The sequence below is a fragment of the Vanessa cardui genome, chromosome 25 (assembly GCF_905220365.1).
Source record: "Vanessa cardui chromosome 25, ilVanCard2.1, whole genome shotgun sequence".
Classification (NCBI taxonomy): domain Eukaryota; kingdom Metazoa; phylum Arthropoda; class Insecta; order Lepidoptera; family Nymphalidae; genus Vanessa; species Vanessa cardui.
Genome location: NC_061147.1, coordinates 730,868 through 755,594, shown reverse-complemented (window position 1 = coordinate 755,594; position 24,727 = coordinate 730,868). Strand labels below are relative to the sequence as shown.

The 24,727-nt window shown below is 33.5% G+C and overlaps 1 protein-coding gene across 1 annotated transcript; it reads right to left on the bottom strand.

Moving 5' to 3' along the window:
- Positions 1-24,727, bottom strand: LOC124540514 (glycine receptor subunit alpha-2-like). Its single transcript, XM_047118137.1, has 9 exons — positions 24,565-24,727; positions 22,129-22,276; positions 21,653-21,735; positions 21,156-21,382; positions 7,373-7,507; positions 5,091-5,191; positions 2,776-2,936; positions 1,879-1,951; positions 1-307 (listed from the first exon to the last, which is right to left on the bottom strand). Exons 1-9 carry the CDS (start codon positions 24,642-24,644, stop codon positions 179-181), a joined length of 1,137 nt encoding a protein of 378 aa, XP_046974093.1. The 5' UTR covers positions 24,645-24,727; the 3' UTR covers positions 1-178.

Sequence of the window (24,727 nt, the reverse complement as noted above, 5' to 3'; positions counted from 1 at the left end):
TCGATTTTCTAGAATATTAATTGTGATAAATGGTATTCACGTTAATATTTTAACTTAACTTAAACACTGGATAGTTAACAGAACCGAGAATGTACAGCCAAATCTTCACGAATAATTTCCGCTCTCAGATGACTACGGAAAGTTCGGAGTTAGGGACACATAGTGTCATTTAAGACAATCAGATGTATTGTGCGAACTGGATCCAGTACGTCAGGTTGAGGACCGCGAAGAGGAGAGGGAAGAAGACGCGGGAGAAGCGGTCGATGCTGATGGCTCTCATGCGCGCTTTGGCGGCCTCTGCTGGCTCCTGTAAACAATAACCTCATTAACTATGAACATTCCGAGGCCGACTTCCGGGCCGAGATGGCCCAGTGTTTAGAACGCGTGCATCTTAACCGATGATTTCCGGTTCAAACCCAGGCAAGCACCACTATATATGTATGTGCCTAATTTGTGTTTACAATTCATCTTATAATTTCATTGAAATTCTGACACATGTGTATTCCACCAACCCGCATTGGAACAACGTGGTGGAATATGTTCCAAACCCTCTCCTTACTAGGAAAGGAGGCCTTTACACTAAACACTACACTACTCCAATGCGGGTTGGATACACATGTAGCAGAATTTCTATGAAATTAGACACATGTAGGTTTCCTCAGGATATTTCCCTTCACCGCCGAGCACGAGATAAATTATTAACACAAATTAAGCACATGAAAATTCAGTGGTTCTTGCCTGGGTTTGAAATCGTAATCATCGGTTAAGATGCAAGCGTTTTAACCACTTGGCATACATACCATCATCCAATATTACCCTCTTGAGAGTTGAATTATAAAAAGGTAGTCTATAACCCTCCCCGGCTTAAAATTTCAACTAAATCGGCTCAGCGGTTCTTTCTCATTTATAATATAAGTTATTAATAGGCATTTGCAGCCATGAGTCATCACATCAAACTTTGTACGATCTCTCGAGTTTTTTAATATAAAATATATACATATAGATATAACTAATTGTGTAATACATACTTTCAAAGCAAACATAAATACAATGACGCATACTTATTCACAATTTAAACAAATATGAATTAAACATCGCTATCGATGATCCAAATATGCTGACAACATAATCTCTATCAAGTCTGCAGTGATAGATTCACGGGGCGTCCTACTGAAATCTTTTTATTCATTCCTTGACATACATTTCAAATGGAAATTTTTCTATTGTTAGTTTTCCATTTTGTATATAAACTAGCTTTGTCCTGCGATGTTAGCCGCGTTGAATTTGTGTTGTACGTGAAATTGTAAATGTACGGAATGTTTTCGTTATATTATAGATTTTATTGAAGTCCTTTGCGGTAAGGCAGAAATTATTTTACTTTTTGAATTGTAGCCCAGATTGGATTTTTTGCTCATGAGGCCGAATTGATTGACTTTACTATTATTTGAATTCTGCCAAACTGATGATATCAGGTGAGGTTTTTCTTTTTGAAATAAGTAGGCTCTTCTCTTGTAGGATTCCAAATGGTAATCGTAGTTATACAGAGTGATTATGCGAGGTAGAATATTCTTTAAATTTCGCACTGTTGTGGATTTCCTAACATTGAAGTGATAACACGAGGTTTGGACGTTTCAAGTCTATCCCGAAGAAACGAGGAGAAATATAAAAAAATGTAGCTTTGGTTTTGCTAATTTACAAATAGTCATATTCATTCATAATATTTTTAGTTACTTGCAATATTCACTTCAAAATTCAATTATTTTGAAAGTATAATAATAGGTAAAGATAATTACATCGTTCTTCTTTCCTATTATTACATTTTTGCGGGATGTTATTGTTTTTTTAGTATATACCTATAATAATACATCAAAATTTTACCTTCGGTTTTGCAGCTCTATCATCGAGTATAATGTTGACGAGACAATACTCCATAAGCGCCATAAATACGAAACTGAAAGCATCAGAGAAAGACCATATTATTGTTTCAAGTTATAATCATGTTATTAATAAAAGTAATCATAAATAACTTAGTATCATATCATTAGGTCTCTACAACTATATACTATTTTAACTATATAGGTCGAATTGACATGAAATAAATAAAAAGAAATAAGTAAGATTTTTTTTGGAAATTTTTATTCGGAGAGTATGGTGTTAGTAAATAATAAGACATTCTATAAAACCTATTAATTATGTAACAGCACAGACAAATTTAGTCATTATTTTATACTGTACACTGTACAGTGATTTGCAACATACCGATATTGTAACCGAGTTTATCAAATCAAATAATATCACTTTCATAGAGCACGATTACAACAACTGCATATGTACAACAACTACAGGAAAAAGCTATTATTTTTTTTATGTTATAGGTTGGCGGACGAGCATATGGGCCACCTGATGGTAAGTAGTCACCATCACCCATAGACAATGACGCTGGAAATATTAACTATTCCTTACATCGTCAATGTGCCACCAACCTTGGGAATTAAGATGCTATGTCCCTTGTGCCTGTACTAACACTGGCTCACACACCCCTCAAACCGGAACACAACAATACTGCGTACTGTTGTTTAGCGGTAGAATATCTGATGAGTGGGTGGTACCTACCCAGGCGGGCTTGCACAAAGCCCTACCACAATTTTTTACAAACGATTTAAATTTAAATATGTCTATGTATTAATAATTAATACTCTTCAAAACCTTCTGGATCGCATAAGCATGTTAAAAAGGTCATAATATATACTAGAATAAATAGAGAGTAATACTTACACAGTGCAAACAGACATGAAGGCGTCCACAGCCTTCAGATACGACACGGGCGGAAGCTGCGCCTGCGACTTCGCGTGCTGCGTCGACAGGGTGAGAAGAGACGTCACGCCGAGGGTAACACGCGCCGGTGCAGCATCCGGTTTTATCCAGAACGATACCCACTGACAGGAAGAGAATTATCAACTTTACAAGTCCCTAATTTTTTTAATTTGACGACCCGTGGTCCAGTTTTGTGTACGCCAGTTTTCATGGGTACGTCCCAAAATCCTGGGTTTGATTTCTGGTTGAATCAATGTGGAAAACGTTCATTAGTTTGATATACTTTCTTTGGTCTGGGTGTTTGTGGTACCATCGTTACTTCTGATTTTCCACAATTTAACTGGGATAACTGGGAACTTACAATGGGATCGGAGTAAGTGTTGTCGAATACTAGTCGGACAATTTCAGAGCATCACGTTGACTGACTCATTTTTTAAGCATTTGACAATTGTTTAAGCATGAAGTGGGGTCGTCCTGACCGGACCCAAAATCAATGGAAATCGGATAACCGTGTCGAACATATAATAGAGCAAAAGTGAATGATATTACCTATTTTTGTATTTTATATTTTTATAGTGGTAGTGCTACACTGCGTAGGTAGTCAGTTTCCATCAGGTGAGCCTCCTGCTCGTTTGCAACCTATGTCATAAAAAAACCTACCTCTGATTATCATAGACCCCAAAATGAAAAATATTTTTTTCCATAGAAAACTTAATAACGTTTTATCCGACCTTGGGTTTGAACCCCAGGACCTCGGGATCTGAGGTTAATAAGCTAGTCATTATATGGACAGCCAGAAAAGTATGAAGCTGTAATATATGTATATTTATTTATTTACCTTTAATTTTTATTATTTGCATAATGTATAAAATTCAAGCAATTTCTTTTAAGTAACATTTCATTTAATGATAATAATTGTCACTGGCATTTCATGGTATGGGTATGTAATGCTGAGGAATGAGGACGATTCAAAAGTGCTTGTAAAAGCCCACTTGAATAAAGTATACTTTGACTTTGATTTTGATTTTGATTGTTTTGATATTGTGAGGAAGGCCTTGAGCATGGACGTGGATGGATATAGAAGTAGAGGACGACCAAGGATCGATGGATGGATTGTGTGAAAGACGATATGGTTACAAAAAATGTTACTTGTGAGATGACGTCGGACAGAGAAGTATGGAAGGAAAACATGCTGCGACCCCAAATAAAATTGGAATATGGAATATGCATGAGGATGAATTGTCACTGGCGTAATATAATAGGTATATTTCGTTATCAAACTAATTGTCGCTCGCGGATTCGTTCGAGTCTTAGTGGGTTGGTTGTCACGTGTTAGGCAAAAACCGTAACCTATGTCCTTCCCTGGACTTCAAATTTGTATCATACCGAATTACATCAAATTCGGTTCAATGGTTTGGTTGTGAAAAAGTGATAGACAGATAGACAGAGATACTTTCACATTAATAAATAATTTTAAATTTTGTTTTTGATATGAACATGTTACAATGTTTATGTTTTTTTAAACTAAAACGTGTTTTCCAACAAATAGCATATATTTTATTTAAATAATATGATACGCCACTGCGCTGTACGTAATTACACTTTATTACATATGTACAACTGTGGTTAGTTTAAGTGGAAAACCGCTATCAAATCTTCAATGTTATCTTGATCGAGAAGACCACAAGATTACACTTATTAACATATGACTCTGTTGTATATGTCTCTTGTAAATACATTGTATATGATATCGCTAGAATGATATGTTATTTGTTAGGACAATCTATCAAATAGGTACATATTGGTTATTACATTTTATAATTTAAGAAACACGTTATAATTTCTTTTAATTATTGTTTGATGTTTATTAATAGTAACTATATAACTCAAAGGTTATATAACAATAATAAATATTGGACAACAACACATTTATTACTCTGATCCCAAAGTAACTAAAGCACTTGTGTTATGGAAAATCAGAAGTAACGTCCAAGTAACTACAAATACATACCCAAGACAACATAGAAAACTAATGAACTTTTTAATTTCATTACATTGACTCGGTCGGGAATCGAACCCGTGACCTCAGAATGGCGTGCACCAGTTATATATTAACCAATATGGTAATTCCTGAGATGAAGTTGAAACATATTAATAAATGCAGTAATATTTAGGTCAGTTGTAAAAATGCTATATGCATAGTCTTTTTCATTTTTCTAACATAATTCTATATGTATTACTTTTTTTATCATCTTTATCAATCATAAAAAACTTACGGACATAATTACGATCAGGCAGGTCGGTATGTAAGTGTTGAACAAATGATAGCCCAGGCGTCGCTTCAGCTTAAATATTACTTCAAGGCATGTGAAATTACCTGAGAAAGAATAAAAATAATTAACTAACTACTGTATTCCTTACACAATACATTTTTAAATCCAAGTTTTTTTATCCGTAATGCCATAACAATCTTCCAATGTTGAAACAAAGACATTAAGAGGGCCTTAAGCAGTTAGTTACAATGTCTTACGGATAATCCAGCCCGGATTGTAGCTCGCTTATATCAACAAACTGTTAATATTACGAATAATTTGGGACAAGGGTAACCTCACATTCACAAAATCCCAAATAAGACGAAAAATCCGACGACAATAGAAAAGTAACAATTACGGACTGTTATTAAATTCGTAATCCTCATGGATTACTCCTAATCTTGTGATCGTCGAAAATCATAAGGTTTGTCTGTGATGTAGTTCAGGGCTGGTGATTATAATGCAATGGCTGTAAAATTATTTGCGCAACCAGTTACAATATGTCCTTGATTAATTCAAGAATTAGAGCTAAAAGTAATCACCGATCAAAAAAAAAAAATGTATATCATATTCAGTACAGAGCGTAATATTCCAAGAATGTTATAAAATTAAAAAATCAAAGTCAAAATATTCTTCATTCATTTCATCATTCATTCAGTTCATTAAACCACTTTGGATTCATCGTGTTGCAGTATCGAATTGAATGCAAAACTATCCCGTTTCAGAAAATAGATTCTACTGAGAAGCAGAAAACCTTTTGCATCAGTTTAATTACAAAATTGTGTCAATAAATTACAGTTAAATGCATATATATCCTGCCTGAATTTCAACAAATGTCAAATTGTATTACTACACTTTACCATTAGTATAATCTTCCATTGACGAACAATATTGACTGTGTTTGCTATAAAATTTGTAGGCTATATTATATGTAACAACTTATCTCCAATGTGAAGGCAGTTCTATCACCAAAGATGCATGCTGCAATTTTGTACTCTAAAAAGTGGTCAAAATTCTAGTACTCTGGCAGGCACAAAGTGATCGTCAAAATCACTAAAAGTCATTGGAAATTGTTACCTTTACGTTACATCCTTTGTCCTCTAATGCTCCATAGATGAAGGAGCATTAAAGGACAAAGGAGACATTCGACTGAGACATATCCTCATAAGGTACCAATGTTTGGGGGTTGAGAAACTCTTGAGTGGGTACCGGCCCAAAGAAGCCTGCACCAAGGTGAACACATCTGAGATTATAAATGTAAACGCCTCACAAATCCTCTGAAGACGGCTCTTCAATTAAGTCGTCATCAAGCCCAAAGGACCATTAATTCACGGTCCTAAACGAACCTAATTAAGTTATTACAGTAAATTATTTAATTGTAAGCTCAGATTTCGTATTTAGTAACTTTTGATTCACATTGCTTGATTTTTCGTCGTATGATTAACATCGAATCTCAGACTTTGTCAGTTCTATCATCATAATTAGGAGATGGATTATTTCACTGATTACTAAAAATATAATTAAGAGATGCCCTAAAGACGAGCTTTCATTTCACTGTGAAATTAATATTATTAATAAAATTATCTCTCTCTAAATCTTATCGTCCTTGTTTAGTTACCTATTTATATTAAACAGCATCCCCCAAGGCTATGTACATATGTGTGTGTTTAAGATGATTTTTCTTGTGCTATTTTCCATTGCCGACTATACTACTACTACTACATTATAAATGTTGATCGCCAGGTGTTAGAGTTTTACTATACCAAATTTTGCCAAATTCAGTACAGTTGTTTCTCTGGGAAAGATTAACCATTAGAGTTTCTTAAACACTCATATTATAAGTATTGAAGTAGAATCCTACACACCGAAGGCAACTAATCGTCTTTATTTTGTCAACTGTTCTTTTCTTGTGTATGTGTGTATTTTGGTTTGTATTTCAGTGATATTTGATTCGAGTTGACACTCTTCAACCATGATTTAGCGTCTGAGACTCAGGCTCGGCCTAGTTCAGGCGCTTGTACTCATAGAATAATTATTGTACGTTCAATTTGTAATTCTGTTCTCAAGGTGTGATACATGCATTTCTTGTCATATTTCTATTGTATATTGTATATGTGTATTTGTAATAATGTACTATGAATTACTGGTTTCAATTAAATAAATAAATAAATTTAAGACAAAGAAAAAAAAATTATGATTGTCAACTCGAAGCGTTTTAATATAAGTATGTGTCGTTTTCAACTTACCAGTTGAATAAACTTGAGTACAATCAGCTGTTCTGTTCTGGACAAGTTCCAATTGTGGCAGTTCGATGTTTTCGTCGACCACCAGCGGCACTTCTGGATCCCATTGGAAAATTAGATCGTCTGTTGTATGAGACACTGGAAAAAGAATAAAATTAATGTCTTCCCATTACATTATAATCAATACACGATTTTAGAAATTTAGAAACCTCTGGTATGGTTCAAATTAAACCAAAAAACAAATTCATTCTTCAAATTAACATTTGAATTAAACCTAAAAAACCCTTCATAAATGATTCAATACTTCCATCTCATACTTTGAGCCTTGCCCTCTTAATAAAACTAGAGTATATTTATGACAGTAAAATTAAATTATAATTAATCCAGCTTCCATTACAGCGTACATTCATATATCATCGTGACCTATTCGTATAAAAAGAGCAATGAACGGGTCAATACCTTTTGTCCTCTTTTAACAACCAATTTTAATTGGTAACTATTGACGAGCTTTAGAGTTATTAATATATATAGAGGAAATACAAAACAAGAGCAGAAGAATAATGCTCGAATCATGCATTCATATAATACGGAAAACATTCTATAGAATTTGTAAAATTCAATATTTCGAATATATGGCGAAGTTGCCCGTAAATTTTCCATTGTTGGTCTAAGGTCTCATCTCCCTTTGAGGAGAAGGTTTGGAGTTATATTCATGTTCCACCACGCTGGTCTAATGCGGGTTTCTACACATACACCCTTCAGATTTCCTCACGATGTTTTCCTTCACAGCCGAACACGAAATAAATTATAAACACAAATTAAACTCATGAAAATTCAGTGGTTCTCGCCTAGGTTTGAACCAGCAATCATCAGTTAAGATGCATGCGTTCTAGTCACTGAGCCATCTCGGCTCTCTCAACATAAAAGTAAGTAAAATTTTCGAAGGTACCGAAAAATCCATTAGTCTTCGTTAATGTACATCACGAGTGTACCACGTCCCAAAATCCGGCATCACTTAACGATCTCCAAACAAATAACAAGTAGAACTCAAAAATAACCTTCAAGTGGGCTTTACCTATTTATGGACCTTCTCCACACCGACTCGATCACAGCTCTCCAAAGATCTTCAGATAAAAAGAGCTGACATCACAAGCGGAGACGAGAACACTTGCCCTACATTTAAGGTGATACTCGACGAATCAATTTTTTTCGTATCACTCAACAAACTTTACCCCCGAGTGCTTACAAATGTTTGGTGATCGAGCGCTCATTGTTGCAATATTTTGATACAAATTTACTTATGAATTTTTTTAAAGCTTTGCTCTTATTATAATTTTAATTATTGTATTACCAACTAGCGACCTGATCCGGTTTCGCACGGGTGCAATGCTGATACTAAATATACTAGTATTTGTTTATTTACGACATCACATTCGTAAATAAACATAATAGATAAAGGAGAAACTTCTAAAGTTATCAGAGTTATTTCACTATATTATCCATGTATGAAATGCAAAAACCTTCCTTTCGAATCACTCTATCTATTAAAAAACGCATCAAAATCCGTTGTATAATTTTAAAGATATAAGCGTACATAGGGACAGATAGCGGTAAGCGACTTTGTTTTATGATATGTTGGTGAATTACATATTTGTACAGTTTGCAGTTCAGACACATAGTGCACATTTTGTCAACCCAGGTAAGCACCACTAAATATTCATGTGCTTAATTTCATCTCGTAATCGGCGGTGAAGGTTAAGGACTCATGAGGAAACCTACATGTGTCTTTTTTCATAGAAATTCTGCCACAAGCGTATTCCACCAATTCACATTGGAATAGCCTGGTGGAACATGTTTCAAATATTATCTTCAAAGGGAAAAGAGGTCAACCCAACAGTGGGAAATTTACAGGCTGTTGTTGTGTTGTCTTGTGTGTGTGATGATCCAAATTGCAGTTCAACGAGCAAATGTAATGATAGTTGTCATCATGCTCCAAAATTACACGACGATACTTCATCATCATCAACAGCCCATGATTGTCCACTGCTGGACATAGGCCTCTCCAATTGCACGCCATTATGATCGTTGTTGGGCTACTCGCATCCAGCTCTTGCCAGCCGTCTTGCGTCAACCACGACGATTTACCACGTTACTTAGAAAATACCTATTAAGTCCTTTATAGGTAAAGGGTACACCCGCAGGTATAATCCCTTTTGACTACCGTCGTCCCCATCCTAACGTAAGCTTTCCGATCCATTGTGATTACAACCTTATAAATTGAAACGTTGATACTAATACCTTAACAACTCAATTAAAAAAGGTTAATTTATAGTTTAAAAATACCATACAATGTAACTACCGTATAATGTTGATACATTTTTAAATTAAATGATGAAAAATACTAAATACCAAAAAAAAAGAGCTACATTTTCTAACATTATTTTTATGCAATTTCAACTCTTACACTAATAAGCTAAAACATACGTAGAGTGCTTTTTAGTTCTAATTGAGCTCTTTTTAGCGTACCTACTAAGCTAATTGGTACTTGACTGACAAGTGACAACATTACGGACCGGGAACTACTCCCGGGTTTTGTATAGAGTTAGTTTTAGTAGTTTATTTTGTAGGGTATCACCGAGGGGTCGCGGAAACGGATGTCTTCTCATACTTTGTGTGTATCCAATTCATTATTATTGGAATATTTATTTTACGTTTTGTTTTATTTTTATTCCATTGTTTGCTTTTAGTACTCTATTTATTTAAAATTTAGTTTCATACAAAATTTAATATATAGTCGCCTGTTATGGTTCCAAAGAGCTGAGATGGCCCAGTGGTTAGAACGCGTGCATCTTAATCGATGATTGCGGGTTCAAACCCAGGCAAGCACCACTATATGTATGTGCTTAATTTGTGTTTATAATTCATCTCTTGCTCGGCGGTGAAGGGAAACATCGTGAGGAAACCTGCGTGTGTCTAATTTTATCGAAATTCTGCCACATGTGCATTCCACCAACCCGCATTGGAACAGCGTGGTGGAATATGTTCCAAACCCTCTTCCTAATGGAAGAGGAGGCCTTATCTCAGCAGTGGGAAATGGACAGGCTGTTACTTTACTTTACTATGGTTCCAATGCTGGTCAAAGGCATCTTACATTTAAGGAGCTGACCACGCTACTCTAATGTACGGTTTGGTGGATAGACTTCGCATATGCTTATCCAATTTCCTCAAGAAGTTTTCCTTGTGCGCCAACAACAGGGTGAAATATTAACATACATACAACTCAGTCCTTGCTGGTCTTATAATTTATGGGCTATCATGATTCTACAATATAATCAATTTAATTACAAATAATCAATATTTCAAGTATTTTATACTAATTATTTAAAATGTGCAGATTTTTTTAAAATTATTTCTATAGGTTAAAACTCAGATGTCAGTCAACGTTGTAAACAGTCATTACTCTTATTAGAACTATTTGATTTAAAACTTTAATATAGAAACTCCAACACACAACACAGCAGACCTGACCGATGACAGTTGAGGAGAAAGAGGTTCTATTCCTTTTCTGAAGCTCAAAACTGTTTTTAACACTTCTCTCAGAAAAGCTACTGTTATTAATACTTCACATCAATCCGTTTATTTGAAACAGAATTGCGATCAGATTTATTAACCCATACTAATTTTATAAATAAGGAAACAATAGAGAAGAATTTGATGAAATTTGGTATAAAGCAATCTCGAAGTCTAAGGAAGAACATAGGCTAATTTTTATGCCTAACACATGACAATCAATCCTAATAAACGCGAGCGAAACCGCAGGCGATAACTTGTTAAGAATATACAGGCTTTGAAGATAATCAATAATGCAAAATTAGGATGTAAATTTAGCTTTCATCGTTGTAAAATATCGCATAATTAATTTATTTTTTGCCAACGTAAAGAGAAAACCTCGCGTACACTGATAATCTCGTTAAAGTAAAGTTTCCAATATTGAAACTCGAACACTGTAAGCTCACGATATATCTGCTTACATATATATGATTTTCCACAACACAAGTGCTTTAGCTACTTACATTGGGATCAGAGTAATGTATTTGATGTTGTCTCGTATTTATTTATATAACCAAATGAAACAAGGGAAGTCGGTCGAACTACCAAAATTCAAACAATAATGCAGATTTTACTTGGTGGTAGGGCTTTGTGCAAACCCGTCTTGGTAGGTACCACCCACTCATCAGTTACTCTACCGCCAAATAACAGTACTCAGTATTGTTGTGTTCCGGTTTGAAGGGTGAGGGAGCCAGTGTAACTACAGGCACAAGGGACATAACATCTAAGTTCCCAAGGTTGGTGGCACATTGACGATGTAAGGAATAGTTAATATTTCATAAAGCTTCATTGTCTATGGGTGATGGTTACCACTTACCATCAGGTGGCCCATATGCTCGTCCGCCGACATATACCATAAAAAAAGATTAGTAGGTATTCCTCTGCCAAAACGAATAAAGTGAAAGCAATTCTGCATGTAACATGATGATATTAAATTATCTTTTTTTAACGTAAGATCAAATCATTAGATACAAGAGATTTTATTAGTTTGATTTATTTAAGTTTTCATTATGTGTGCCAAAACTTCTCCTCAAAGGGAGAGGAGGCCTTAGCCCAGTAGTGTGAAATTAACAAGTTGTTGTTGATTTAAATGTTCAAAGTTCAGATTACAGTTCTTACGTTACTCCCCTCGTTTGTCATACTTAACGCGTTATTTAGATCACGCTATTTACATGTAAATACAAAGGAATCTTTAAAGCAACATAATTATCTTGCAACATACAAGCAACTCATCAATAATCCCATAGTTTACTACAATTAAGTATAATCGTGGTAAAGTATAAGGTACGGTGGTGGTGAGGGCTTATTTTTTATATAACAAGGATTGGTTAAAAAGAGGATCATCAAAAACTAATTACCATCGAAAGCTATCAATATTTTATGTACAGTATAAGAATTTTCGTTATAAAATTTTCCTTTATTTTCATGTTATACAAATCATACTAGATTCAATATGTATGTCACCGTAAGATTACACAATTCGTTAGATTACAATCCGTCTCTTCATAATGTAAACTGTCGAATAATTGTGAACCGCGAAATATGACTGCAATTAAATGCATTACTTTCGGCTAAGTATATTGTAATCTATCGAAGTTAAACTGTTAGATTATAATCTGTCCTGCGTCAAATTCTCAACTGTTGAAAGCTCTTGCTGATTGGCCGATCGTTATTATTCGGTAGTTTACATTCTATTGAAGTAAATTTCAGTTAAATTATAAAAACTCTAACCTAACCGATTTATTATGAACTATCGAAATTGTTTATATTTTATTGCAAATTAAATAAACCTTAACAACCTATCGACAGTTTACAATTTCTCGAAATATTATATTTTTATAGTTTATAATAATAATATTATATTTTTTTATAATTATTATAGTTTAATGGTATTTGTAATTACAAACATACAGAGATAACGTTCAACTAATCAGCGCGCTACATGCATCCGTTTTACGCCAATTTGACCGCTTCCCATTGATAGATTACAATATAGAGAACAATAAAGGTTACGACAAATTTTGTAATCTTACGGTGACATATACACCACAAAATACGGTACCGTCAGATTAAACTAAATATGTAGTTAAATACCTCATGAGTAAAAATTTAATTAATAAATAAGGAACTGTACTATAACAGATGAACTAACATACACTAAAATCATAACCTCTTTTTGCGTCTACGTAATCAGATAAAAATAGAACATAGTGATTAGTGACTTAATCTGCGTGACAGCTCAGAGGTCTTAGAGCTCCTCTCGATAGCTCGTTAAGCATTCAATGGCTCTTGAATAACGCCACCGACACACGTTCAAACTTAAACGCCTTTGTTCTCTTTAAGCACATAAAATGAATATTAATCAAAGTGAAAAGTGAAGCAATTACACGAGAGACATTTCCTGTGTGTAAACTTACAAAAAAATAACGATTCAATTCGATAGTGGTCGAATCCTACTTCTGTTCGACCTTGAAAATAAGGTATATGAGTTTTCTTTCAAGGCTTCTGTCATGAATGCCGCTGTAACTAATCCTGAGAAATAATTTCCAAACCATGTTCATTTCCGTTAAAATAGAAATGGTACCTGTCAATTGTTTACGTTAAAAACTAATTAACTTCGTTGCCTGTTTTGTCCGTCTGTCTGTGTATATGTCCATCAACACGCGATTTCTCAGGAACGCAAAGAGGTTAAAATTAATACCAAATAGTTTGGTCTACAGTCACTTGAAGCTGTTGAAATAATAAAAGAATGTTGTTTATACCTGTTAAGATGAATCACTTTGAACGTTACCTATATTAAATATTATTTTTAAGTGTCTAGTGATAAGTCGATGGTGTAACTTTTACAATAAATAAATAAATAATCTGTGAAAAAATCAAGCCTATAATGAATGTTTGTCGCGTTTTCCATACAAAGGGAGTCTACAAATAGTTCCAGTTGACATAGACTCATTAAATATAACAAAAAGAAACAGCAAGTAAAGTTCCTTGCAGCACAAAGAATCAGACTGTTGTTACAATATGTGTTTGACTGTCTGTCTCGTGGTACGGAACCTAAGTGCGCAATTCCGAATCGCACTTGCTCGATTTTTTAACAATTACTGAACATACAATATGGGAAATATAATGATTTTACGATCGTTAAATTTGTATGCAATCAACATCTCGAGGGAAATTTGTCTAATATTTTTTTTTGGATCAACGAATCTAGCTTATATTTTTGTTAACATAGATTTTTCATTACTCCAAATCACTAGAGATTGTTATAAAATTTACAGTTCATTGGATATAAATTGAAATATGTAGTTCGATATTAAAATTTAAATAGTATATAATAAAAATGTAGCTTTTTTTCAAATATACGTAATTGCTATTTATTTCATGCAGGCGTTCATGCAAAACATCTTCCATTAAAGCAACTTCAATTAACATCTCATGTTAATCTCTCTCATCTCAATTAAATGAGATAAAATTGTACTTTATTAACTAATCCTCTTACAAGATTATATTAAGTGTAAAGCTTACGTTGCGGAACTTAAATTCTAACGACACAAATCGATTGACAACTATTTAACCGAGCCTGGGAATTGAGATATATCTATGTTATATCTCTTGTATATTTATATAGACTTACTCATTATAAATTGAAACAAAACCATATCAAATCAAATCAAATCAAAATAAACTTTATTCAAGTGAGATTTTACAAGCACTTTTGAATCGTCACTTTACAATTAAGTGAAGCTACCACCGGTTCGGAAAGTAGATTCTACCAAGAAGAACCGGCAAGAAACTCAGTAGTTACTCTTTTTTAACATTTAAAAATACAAAGTCATGTTAGTTAAATACAATTATTTAAATTAATATAACCTGCGTGCAAGTCAACAGGTATTAGCTCCACGCTTTTTTATCATCTATAAAATCTTGTATTGAATAACATGCTTTTTCTACCAATGTATTTTTTACAAACGATTTGAATTTACTAAACGGTAAAGTTAAAAATGTCTGCGGAATTTTATTATAGAAGCGGATACCTTGCCCCAAGAAGGACTTTGCAGAGTCGGAAACTTGGCGTTATAAGCTTAGAGTTTGGAGTTTTAGTCGTTTAAGTTTGGAGGGTCCAAACTCCAAACCCACCAGTTGATAACAAGTAAACAAGAAAATATGAATACTTTTGAAATACTTGGTAAGGTAGGTCTGTCACCCTGGTTGACTACACATGCTTGCCATGGTACAGGAGTGTACCATTCCCGACTTCTTAACTACGAGCTGTTAGGTACTGAGGAATATTCAACAGGAAAACTGAATAATTTTGATAGTTCGTTTTGTCAAAGACAAAGTCAAATAAATGTAAAGTTAAAAATCTACCACCGCTGTCTCATCTGATTCTCAGCTGATTTTTGACTTTATCTCATGTTTTATAGTTATTGTTTCATTTTTAAGGTTGGCAATTTACTAAAATATTTATTTTGAGACCTGCTGTCTGCACCCTTAAAAAGATACAAATCATATAATGAGATCATATGCTTATGAGTGTACGATATCAGTTATTACTTTATGGATGGTTTAGATGTTATTTGTGCTACCATTATCCACGTATATATATATACATATGTATATGAAAAATGTAAAGAAGAAAATATAACGGTTGTTTAAAACATTTTAAGAAAATAAAGGGTACAGTGGGGTTAAGAAAAGGGTCGTCATCTTAAAACCTATTTTCGTATGCTCAGTATGAGCGATAATCTGCTCTACCGATCGAGAATGACATGTTGTGTCGCAATGATTTTAAGTTTAGATTAAGGTACTAAGAGTTTAAGACTTGATAAAGGAATGAATTTGAAAACTGACGAAGGTTTTCTTACTTTGACTTTAATAAATAAACTTGTTTTTAAAAGCAACTTCAATGTCGCTATTTATGTCAAAAGACTTTTTCTACGTCTATGTTAATACTTATAAACCACTAAAGCGCTTTAAAGCTAATAGAAAAATGAATAAATTAGACTAAATTTAAATTTACAAAGTGAAACGAATGCATAACTCCGAAATTTCGTGACGTAATAATCTAAATCTTTCACAATTTACTATGAGTACAATAAATAAAGCATGAACCACAACAAAATGAAAAACTAAAGGGAATATTTAATTTTATTTGGTTTGTTAACTTGAAGAGCCTGTCTTTGTGCACTGCAGCTAGGTTAATAAGGTTGCTACACTCAAAAACTTCATTAAGTCTAAAGTGGATACAGATTGCAATATTTCAACTACATTTTATTATCATATTTACGCCTGGCAACAATTCATGTCAATATATTAATTATTTAATTTTGATTCTGTGATTATTTTTATTACAAAAATTATTCATTGATACCTACCCATATTTAAAATGAGGTTATTGTCTGCTATATATGTATGTATACTTTAATTAATTAACATTTTATATGTTAAATCGTAATGTATTTTGTAATTTGTAGACGGATGGGCTATTTGACCACCTGATGGTAAAGTACTGATCTACAACCAAATATAGACATCAGCACTGTCATACACATTCCGTACATCATCTATCTTAGATTTTAAGTCGTTTGTGCGTGAAGTTACACTGGCTTACACACCCTTCACCCACACAACAAAAATCATTTATTGTTGCCAGTCTAAATAAAATAAAAAGGAAGAAATTATTATATACTTATAACAAACTAATTAAATATGTATTTTAAACTGTTGCTGTTAAAAATAGTTGAATTTATATTTGCAACATAAAACTTGTTTGTAGAAAAATATCGTTACCAAATCCGTGTGACGGATTAAGCCGTTAGTCTATCTGTCTGCGTATAAGATCTACTACAAACTCGGTAGAACAAATACTGAAATTTTAAACAAAAAAGAAATATTTCACAAATGAAACATTGCTATATAAGAAAAATGTGCCAAATCTTTTCATTCAAACTAGAAAATCGATTAAAAACCTAGAAAAATGACGTCTATTGGTCGGATTCGTATATCATATTAAAATTCTCTAACTAAAAATTTTAAATCACATAAGTACTTAAAAAATCATTAGTATCCCTGATAGAATAAGATTCAATAATAAACGGTTTTGATTTGAGTGTTAAAACATCCCATTTTATTTATCCCATGCAAAATCTATACAAATATTAAAATTTAGGTTTCTGTTTGTAATATTAAAATAACCGCTTTTTGCGAAATTCATATATTTGTATATACGGTACACATACTAAAATAACATTTTTAACAATATCCGTCTGTTTGTTCCCTCTAAACCCTGGAACAGCTGGACCGTTTTTGACGAATAACTTAGGCTACAACGATAACTAATTTTGTTAAATTCAAACGCGTACGAAGTTTCAGTGTTAGTGTTTAAAATTCTTAATGTCTATAGGCGATTAGCTATTCCTATACTAGCGACCCGTCCCATCTTCGCACGGGTGGGCAGAAGTTTTTTTTTATATTTTTACCTTTTCTTTACATTTTTCGTTGCTTTTTTCCGACATGCTTAACAATCGTTCTATTTCAACTTATTTACAAAAAACCTTAATAAAACTAGTTATAACGGATTTGAATCGCGTATATTAATGGACACCCTACCGGGTCTACCCGTGACCACGAACGCTGTAAAGTGCTCGAAACGTCGGGATGTCAAAAATAATTAATATACACGATTAAAATCCGTTATAACTAGTTTTATTTAAATGTGTAATAATCGCGAAAATTTAAGACAACATTATGTGAACCTTAATAAATTGAATACCTAAACCTGATGATTCCTTCTGTCTATTATTGAAAACCGCATGAAAATCCGTTTAGTAGTTTTTGAGCTCATCGCTAACATACAGACATACAGACACAGTTGGAGGACTTTGTAATATTATGTAGTGATATTGTATATAATAATATACAATTCAACAGACAAGTTTGACAAGTTTTTATGTGAGTAGTGACGTAGACGCAACCCACTTTGTATATATCTGCATCTCTACGTAACTCGAGTGAGTCGAGTACAGTCAATTTAATCGTTGCCTTCATTCAGGCTACTTTTGTGAAACTTTTGATGCGCTCAGCGTTTCCTGTGGTTCCGCGACCCAGCTATGAGTTATCTGTGTCAAGGTACTTCATTATTAGAACGAGGTTTGGATGTCATATAGGGGTGAAGTCGTTTGTTTTTCCTTTTGAAGTTTCGTGTATAGATAAAATTATCAAGAGCTTGCATATTTTTATCTAATTAAGAATATAAAGTTAGGCTGGCTATATCGATATCTATACATATTTATATAAAATACGTTTTCTTTTGTAAATTTTAACTAAGTGAAGTCGAGATGGCCCAGTGATTAGAACACATGCATCTTAACCGATGATTGCGGGTTCAAACCCATGCAAGCACCGCTGATTCATGTGCTTAATTTGTCTTTATAATTCACCTCGTGCTTAGCGGTGAAGGAAACATGCATGTGACAAATTTCATAGAAATTCTGCCACATGTGTATTCCACCAACCCGCATTGGAACAGAGTGGTGGAATATGTTCCAAACCTTCTCTTCAAAGGGAGAGGAGGCCTTTAGCCCAGCAGTGGGAATTTACAGGCTGTTGTTGTTGTTGTTGTTTTAACTAAGAACAGGTAAAACTGTATAAAATTGTTTATCTCTCAACGACAGTATTTATAATTATATTGACACTTTATAGATAAATTATTAGAATTACATCATAGAGAATTTTGGTTGGAATTAAAAAATACAAATTTGCGATATAAACAACACTCGAAACGCTTCCCCTTAGCTCTACAATGATGTCTGATTTTTTTACAGGTAAATAATAGTTGGACATCTCACTTGGTGGTAGGGCTTTGTGCAAGCCCGTCTGGGTAGGTACCACCCACTCATCAGTTAGTTATTCTACCGCAAAATAACAGTACTCAGTATTGTTGTGTTCTGGTTTGAAGGGTGAGTGAGCCAGTGTAACTACAGGCATAAAGGACCTAGCATCTTAGTTCCCAAGGTTGGTGGCACATTACTATGTAAGGAATTGTTAATATTTCTTATAGCGTGATTGTCTATGGGTGATGGTGACCACTTACCATCCGGTGGCCCATAGGCTCGTCCGCCAACCTATACCTTAAAAAAAAGATAGAAGAATATTTCAAACGATTCTATCATTATTACAGCTGTGCTTAGTAATTTTAGCCTCTTTAAATTTTTTAACTGACTAGCAAAAATTTCAGTTCTTGTATAGAATCAAATCTTTAAATCATAGCAGACTTGAAAGTGGAACCTCTTTAGAATCGTTATATTTGTTAATACGAATACGAGAGCCGAGATGGCCCAGTGGTTAGAACGCGTGCATCTTAACCGATGATTTCGGGCAAACCCAGGCAAGCACCACTATATACATATATATGTACTTAATTTGTGTTTATAATTCATCTCGTGCTCGGAGGTGAAGGAAAACATCGGGAAGAAACCTGCATGTGTCTCATATTTTCATCAAAATTCTGACACATGTTCATTCCACCAACCCGCATTGGAACAGCGTGGTGGAATTTGTTCCAAACCCTCTTCTCAATGAGAGAAGAGGCCTTAACCCAGCAGTGGGAAATTTACTGGCTGTTACTTTTTTTTTACTTACTACGAAAATAAAATCATGACTAAGTTTTTACTATGTATGAAGGGCACATACATACAATTTTTACTATTAAATTCTCGGCGTAAATAGTGCTGCCTTTTTATTTTATGTTTTTAGAGATCAGCTACAACTCCCTATTGTTTGTGGATGGTATTATGTCAGAAGCCTTCACGCAAGTTTAAATAACAACAATACCAAGGTACAATACAAAATAAATATCTAATTTTAAGCCGAGATGGCATATTGGTGAGAAAGCTTGCACGTTAACCGATGTGATTGATGTGGGTTCAAGCAATCAAGCGCCACTTGATTTCACGCGCTTAATTTGTGTTAAAAAATTAATCAATCACCTCAAGCAAAGGTGAAGGAAAACATCGTGTGGTCATCAGCATGTGTTTAATTTATAATTTATAACGTTTATAATAAATTTATAACGTAATTCTACAATATGTGTATGAATCTACCCACACCCGAAAACTAGTGGTCTTCTCAGCTCCAAGCCTTTTCCTCGATGAGAGAGAAAGCAAAGGCCTATTAGGATATTTACAGCGTTACTTTACGTAACTAATTTTAAAACAATAACAAAAAGCCGCTTTTTATTTGACCGTTTGTTCGCTAATTCATTTAAATAACACACTGGATTTTGATGCGTGTATCATGTGGATATAGCTTAAGTATCTTTTTCCGAGACCGAGTGTATTTATATTATAGTTAAATATATAATTAATACTAATATTATAGATATAATAGTAACTCTGTGTGTTTATTTGCATTTCTGTCTTTTGCGCTTTCACGGCCTAATCACTTAATTTAATTTGATGATTTTTGTGTGAAGCAATTTTGACCTTCAAGGAAGTGACTACTAGTATCTATATCCAAAGTATTGGTTACTTTTTATGGTCACCAACTGATGACTAGCCTTTAAAACGCGAGCAACAACTACAATTATATATTATGTCCGATATACGATTGATAATAGAGAAAATATTCCGTAATCTGTAATCCAGTCATAAACGTCAGTGTTTCCACACTCATTAAAAAGAAAAAATACATCCATTAAAGGATATGTTATGATTTTATTTTAGATTGCTTTTTTTATATTGTTTATTTTTAGCATTACCTCTTCGGATCCAGAAATATTAAAAATAATTGGTATTAATAGAATACTAAAGGTCGTGATAAGCAAAGTACCCTTTGATTATGTTATTAAAAGCATTGTTCCTAAGCTATGGCATAAGTTTATCAGTAATAGAATATAAAAAAATACAAATAACAATACAAAGAAAGATACATTGTGGTAATGTTTTTGTATAAAAATAATTAATAAAATAATGTAATTTTTAAGCGAAAATTGCGGTGCAACCTGTGTGCAATATCCAACAATTTTATTAACTATTATGTAAACTAACAAAACAACCCAAAAACTCTCTGATTCTTCTAGATTGTAATGTCTAATTCCAAACAGTAACAACACAAAACAATAGCAATATAAATGTATTCACCTATATTGTTCGCAAGCAAATAATTGTTTAAAACTTACAGCTCTCCATTTGAAGCTTGCACTCCTGCGTGTCGTGAGGGTAGATGAGGAAGTTCATGGCACAGCTCAATTTCAAGGTCAACTTCACCATATACAGGATGGTTTTGTCCTTGTACAACCACACGTAGTGGTTTGGTATCGTCATCGTTTGGAAGGTCACGGATTTCGCGTTTTTGAAGAATGAGTCTGGTCTCCACATTTGTTTCAACCAGTCCACTTCCAGAAGCCTGAAAAATGCTTATAAATTTATCAATCTTAACTTGTCGAGACGAGATGTTCGGTACTGATGTAGCACTACTGATTTTGAAACCACTGAAAATCAGTGGTGTTTATAATCTTATGATCAAACAAGGAAAACATTGTAAGGAAACCTACCTGAATGGAAATCTACTACGTATGTATCAATCGCAATTGGAACAGCATGTCAAATGAAGCTCATAATCAGAGATTGGAACATGATGAGAAGGACTAAAATTGATTAAATATTGCAATGTTACCTGTATTCAGTTGTCATGTTCTCTGGTAATCTAAGTCGAAAGTCTTTCCAGGTTTGAGCAAAGAATATATCAGCAGCGTAGGTCTGAAAGTAAAGACGAGCTAGAGACCAACCTATGAGTTTTAGTTCAATGGAAACAAAGTGAAATTCTCCTGATTTTAACAATAGTTCAGTATAATTAAATGCTACATAATACACGTGTAGTTTTGAGTTAAGTTAGAAATTCTCAAATGTTTAATACCCAGAGAGGCAAGTGTTACTTTATGAGTCTGATATGAGTTTATTTGGTTTACCTCAGATACCCAAGACCATTTTATTACCTCTACAATATTTATCTACGCATCCGTGGGTGATTGCATGAAGCTTTAAGTTTAAGCCTGGCTTTTCTTAGAGTCATTATCACCGGTCGACTAGATATAATTATAATTCTTAATTTAAAGGCTTAGTTATTTAGTATAGAATATGATTAGTATTTACCATAGAGTTTTCGTCGATGGAATCGAGTCCCATTACAGTGACGTGGAAGTTAACGATTGTGGGCTGGTCGTCCTTTTTGGGCGGGCGCATTTTGTCGTACAAGCGAGGATCATCAGGTAGAAGATCTTGGAAAGCCAGCAGCGTTGACCTGATAAAGTTTTAAATTTACTTTTGTAAGATTTGAACTAAGCTAGTAAACTGTTTGGGTTTCATGAACACTTTAATGAACCAGTTGTTGAAAATATCCAATTAAAAGATGAACAATTTAATTTGATTAATAAAACTAATAGATTAATAAAGCTAGTAACTAAAGTTTTAAGCGTTGTTCTGTGTATGAAGGTCAGAAAAAATCTGAATAAAAATAAAAACTGTGAATAAAATTTAAAATGAGAACAGTTCTTTTTGTAATGGGTAGACGTATGATCAATTTGCCAACTGATGGTCATGGACCACTGCCCATAGTGCCACCAACCCTGGGAGCGAAGATGTTATGTCCGTTGTGCATACACTTACACTGGCTCACTCACCCTTCAAACAATATTACTAAGTATTGCTGTTTGAGGGTATACCAGAAACGTTTTCAGCCTTGCTTGATGATTTGCTGCTTTTGCAATTTGTTGTGATTCAAGTATATATAGATGCTGAAAGTACATAAATAGTATGATGATGGACTACTAAAAATCTTAATTTAAAAACCCTTCTTCGAAGAAGGTGGGTGCTACAACTGGCGGATTATCAAAAACTATAGAAAATATTCTTATCAGCGAAGAGGTAACGTTACATTCAATCATTAATCCTTTATTCCATTATAACTTAGCGGTAGTATAATGGGATTTTTTTTTAACAAGATCAATTACATGGATTTATAGAAATGGGCATATTTCAGCATGAAATTTGGCATAAAAGATCAGAAAGTTAATCACCTCAAAAGCTTACCAATAAAACTTTCATATATCAGTTGAACGCCAATTTACACAAAATGCACCACGCATTTTGTGTAAATTGGCGTTCATTGGTAATAGAGGTGACATAAACCATTCCAGGACATACTAGTGAGATGAAAGAAGCTTTAAGCAAAAACATTATGCCCCAGAAGCTGTCACTGTAGTTATTTAGATAGTAGTTATTAGTGAAGTAAAATAGTAAAGTAAAAGCCTGTACATTTCCCACTGGTGAGATAAGGCCTCCTCGTTCATTAAGGTGAGGGTTTGGAACATATTCCACCACGCTGTTCCAATGCGGGTTTGTGGAATGCACATGTGGCAGAATTTCGATGAAATTAGAAACATGCAGGTTTCCTCACGATGTCTTCCTTCACCGCCGAGCACGATTGATGGAAGACCTTTCTGCTCACCCGTTTGGGATCCATTGACTTAAAAATAACTCTACCAAAATAGTAATACTTTGTGTTGTTTTAAGGAAATATTTCGAATTAGAATTAGATAGACTTGTTTTAAACAAGAGTTTTACGGTACATTGACGAAGAAAGACAAATTAAATTAAATCGAGAAAATTTTCAAAAAAAGGTAAAAATGCTTAAATTTATATCAATAAAAGTACACCCAACTTGCAAACAGACATATTAACTTGAAAATTTAAAATATCGCCTATTTTATTTATGTGAAATAATAAAAAAAACATAAAGTACAGATTCATCTTAATTGAACACTCAACTGCCCAGCAGTGGAACAAAGATCGAGATGATGAGCAGTAATCCCACAGTTCAAGTACTAACAAGGAGGTCGTTAAAATAATATAGTCTAAGTATGAAAGACGTTCTTAATAAAAATTTCGCCTTATTCGACGTCGAGTTTCAAATAGGAGATCCGTGTCAAGTAGGCGCGTTTGAATGAAAAGGATAGCTCCTTTTAACCGACTTGATTGAGGTCGTGGAGCGAGTCATGTGTTTTGCGATTTTCGTAGCAATTTTTTATGGGGCATAATTTTCACAAAATGAAAAAAGTGCTGTTTTATTTTGTTGTTGTATATTATTTATACAAAATACTTTATTTTATCGATCGTGTAATATGTAAAATCGAGTTAATTAAGGTCTATCGTGTTACATATTTTTATTAATTTTTCTTTAAACTTTCTACTGTATATGTCCTTATGGGTATAATATTATAGAACCTATTCGTTACTCCAACAAACATGGAATAGTACTTATCAGTATTATGGAATAAAAAAAATAAGAAACGCGTTTTTTAAATTAGATTTAAAATAATTTATTGATGAAAAATTAAAAATGAAATATTTGTTGATATTGATTCTATCAAAATAGTTTTTTTTAATAAATGGAAACGCTTCTCAATGTCCTTAAAAGTATCCAATCGTTTTAAAAGGAATATTCTTTGTAAAGTTTACCTCGCATGATTTAAAAAAAAAAAAGAAAAATTTACTTGATATAACTCTACAATAAAATTAAAATATACTTACTGTGCATAACAAAGATCTCCAGCACCAAGCCACAGACGAATCAACAACATCGTTAACCATAATAATTTTTCAGCAGCCATTTTGGTAATTTTTGTTAAATTAATTAAAATAAAATTTTATCTACATATTAGTACTATTGAATTTATAATTACATTAATATTGT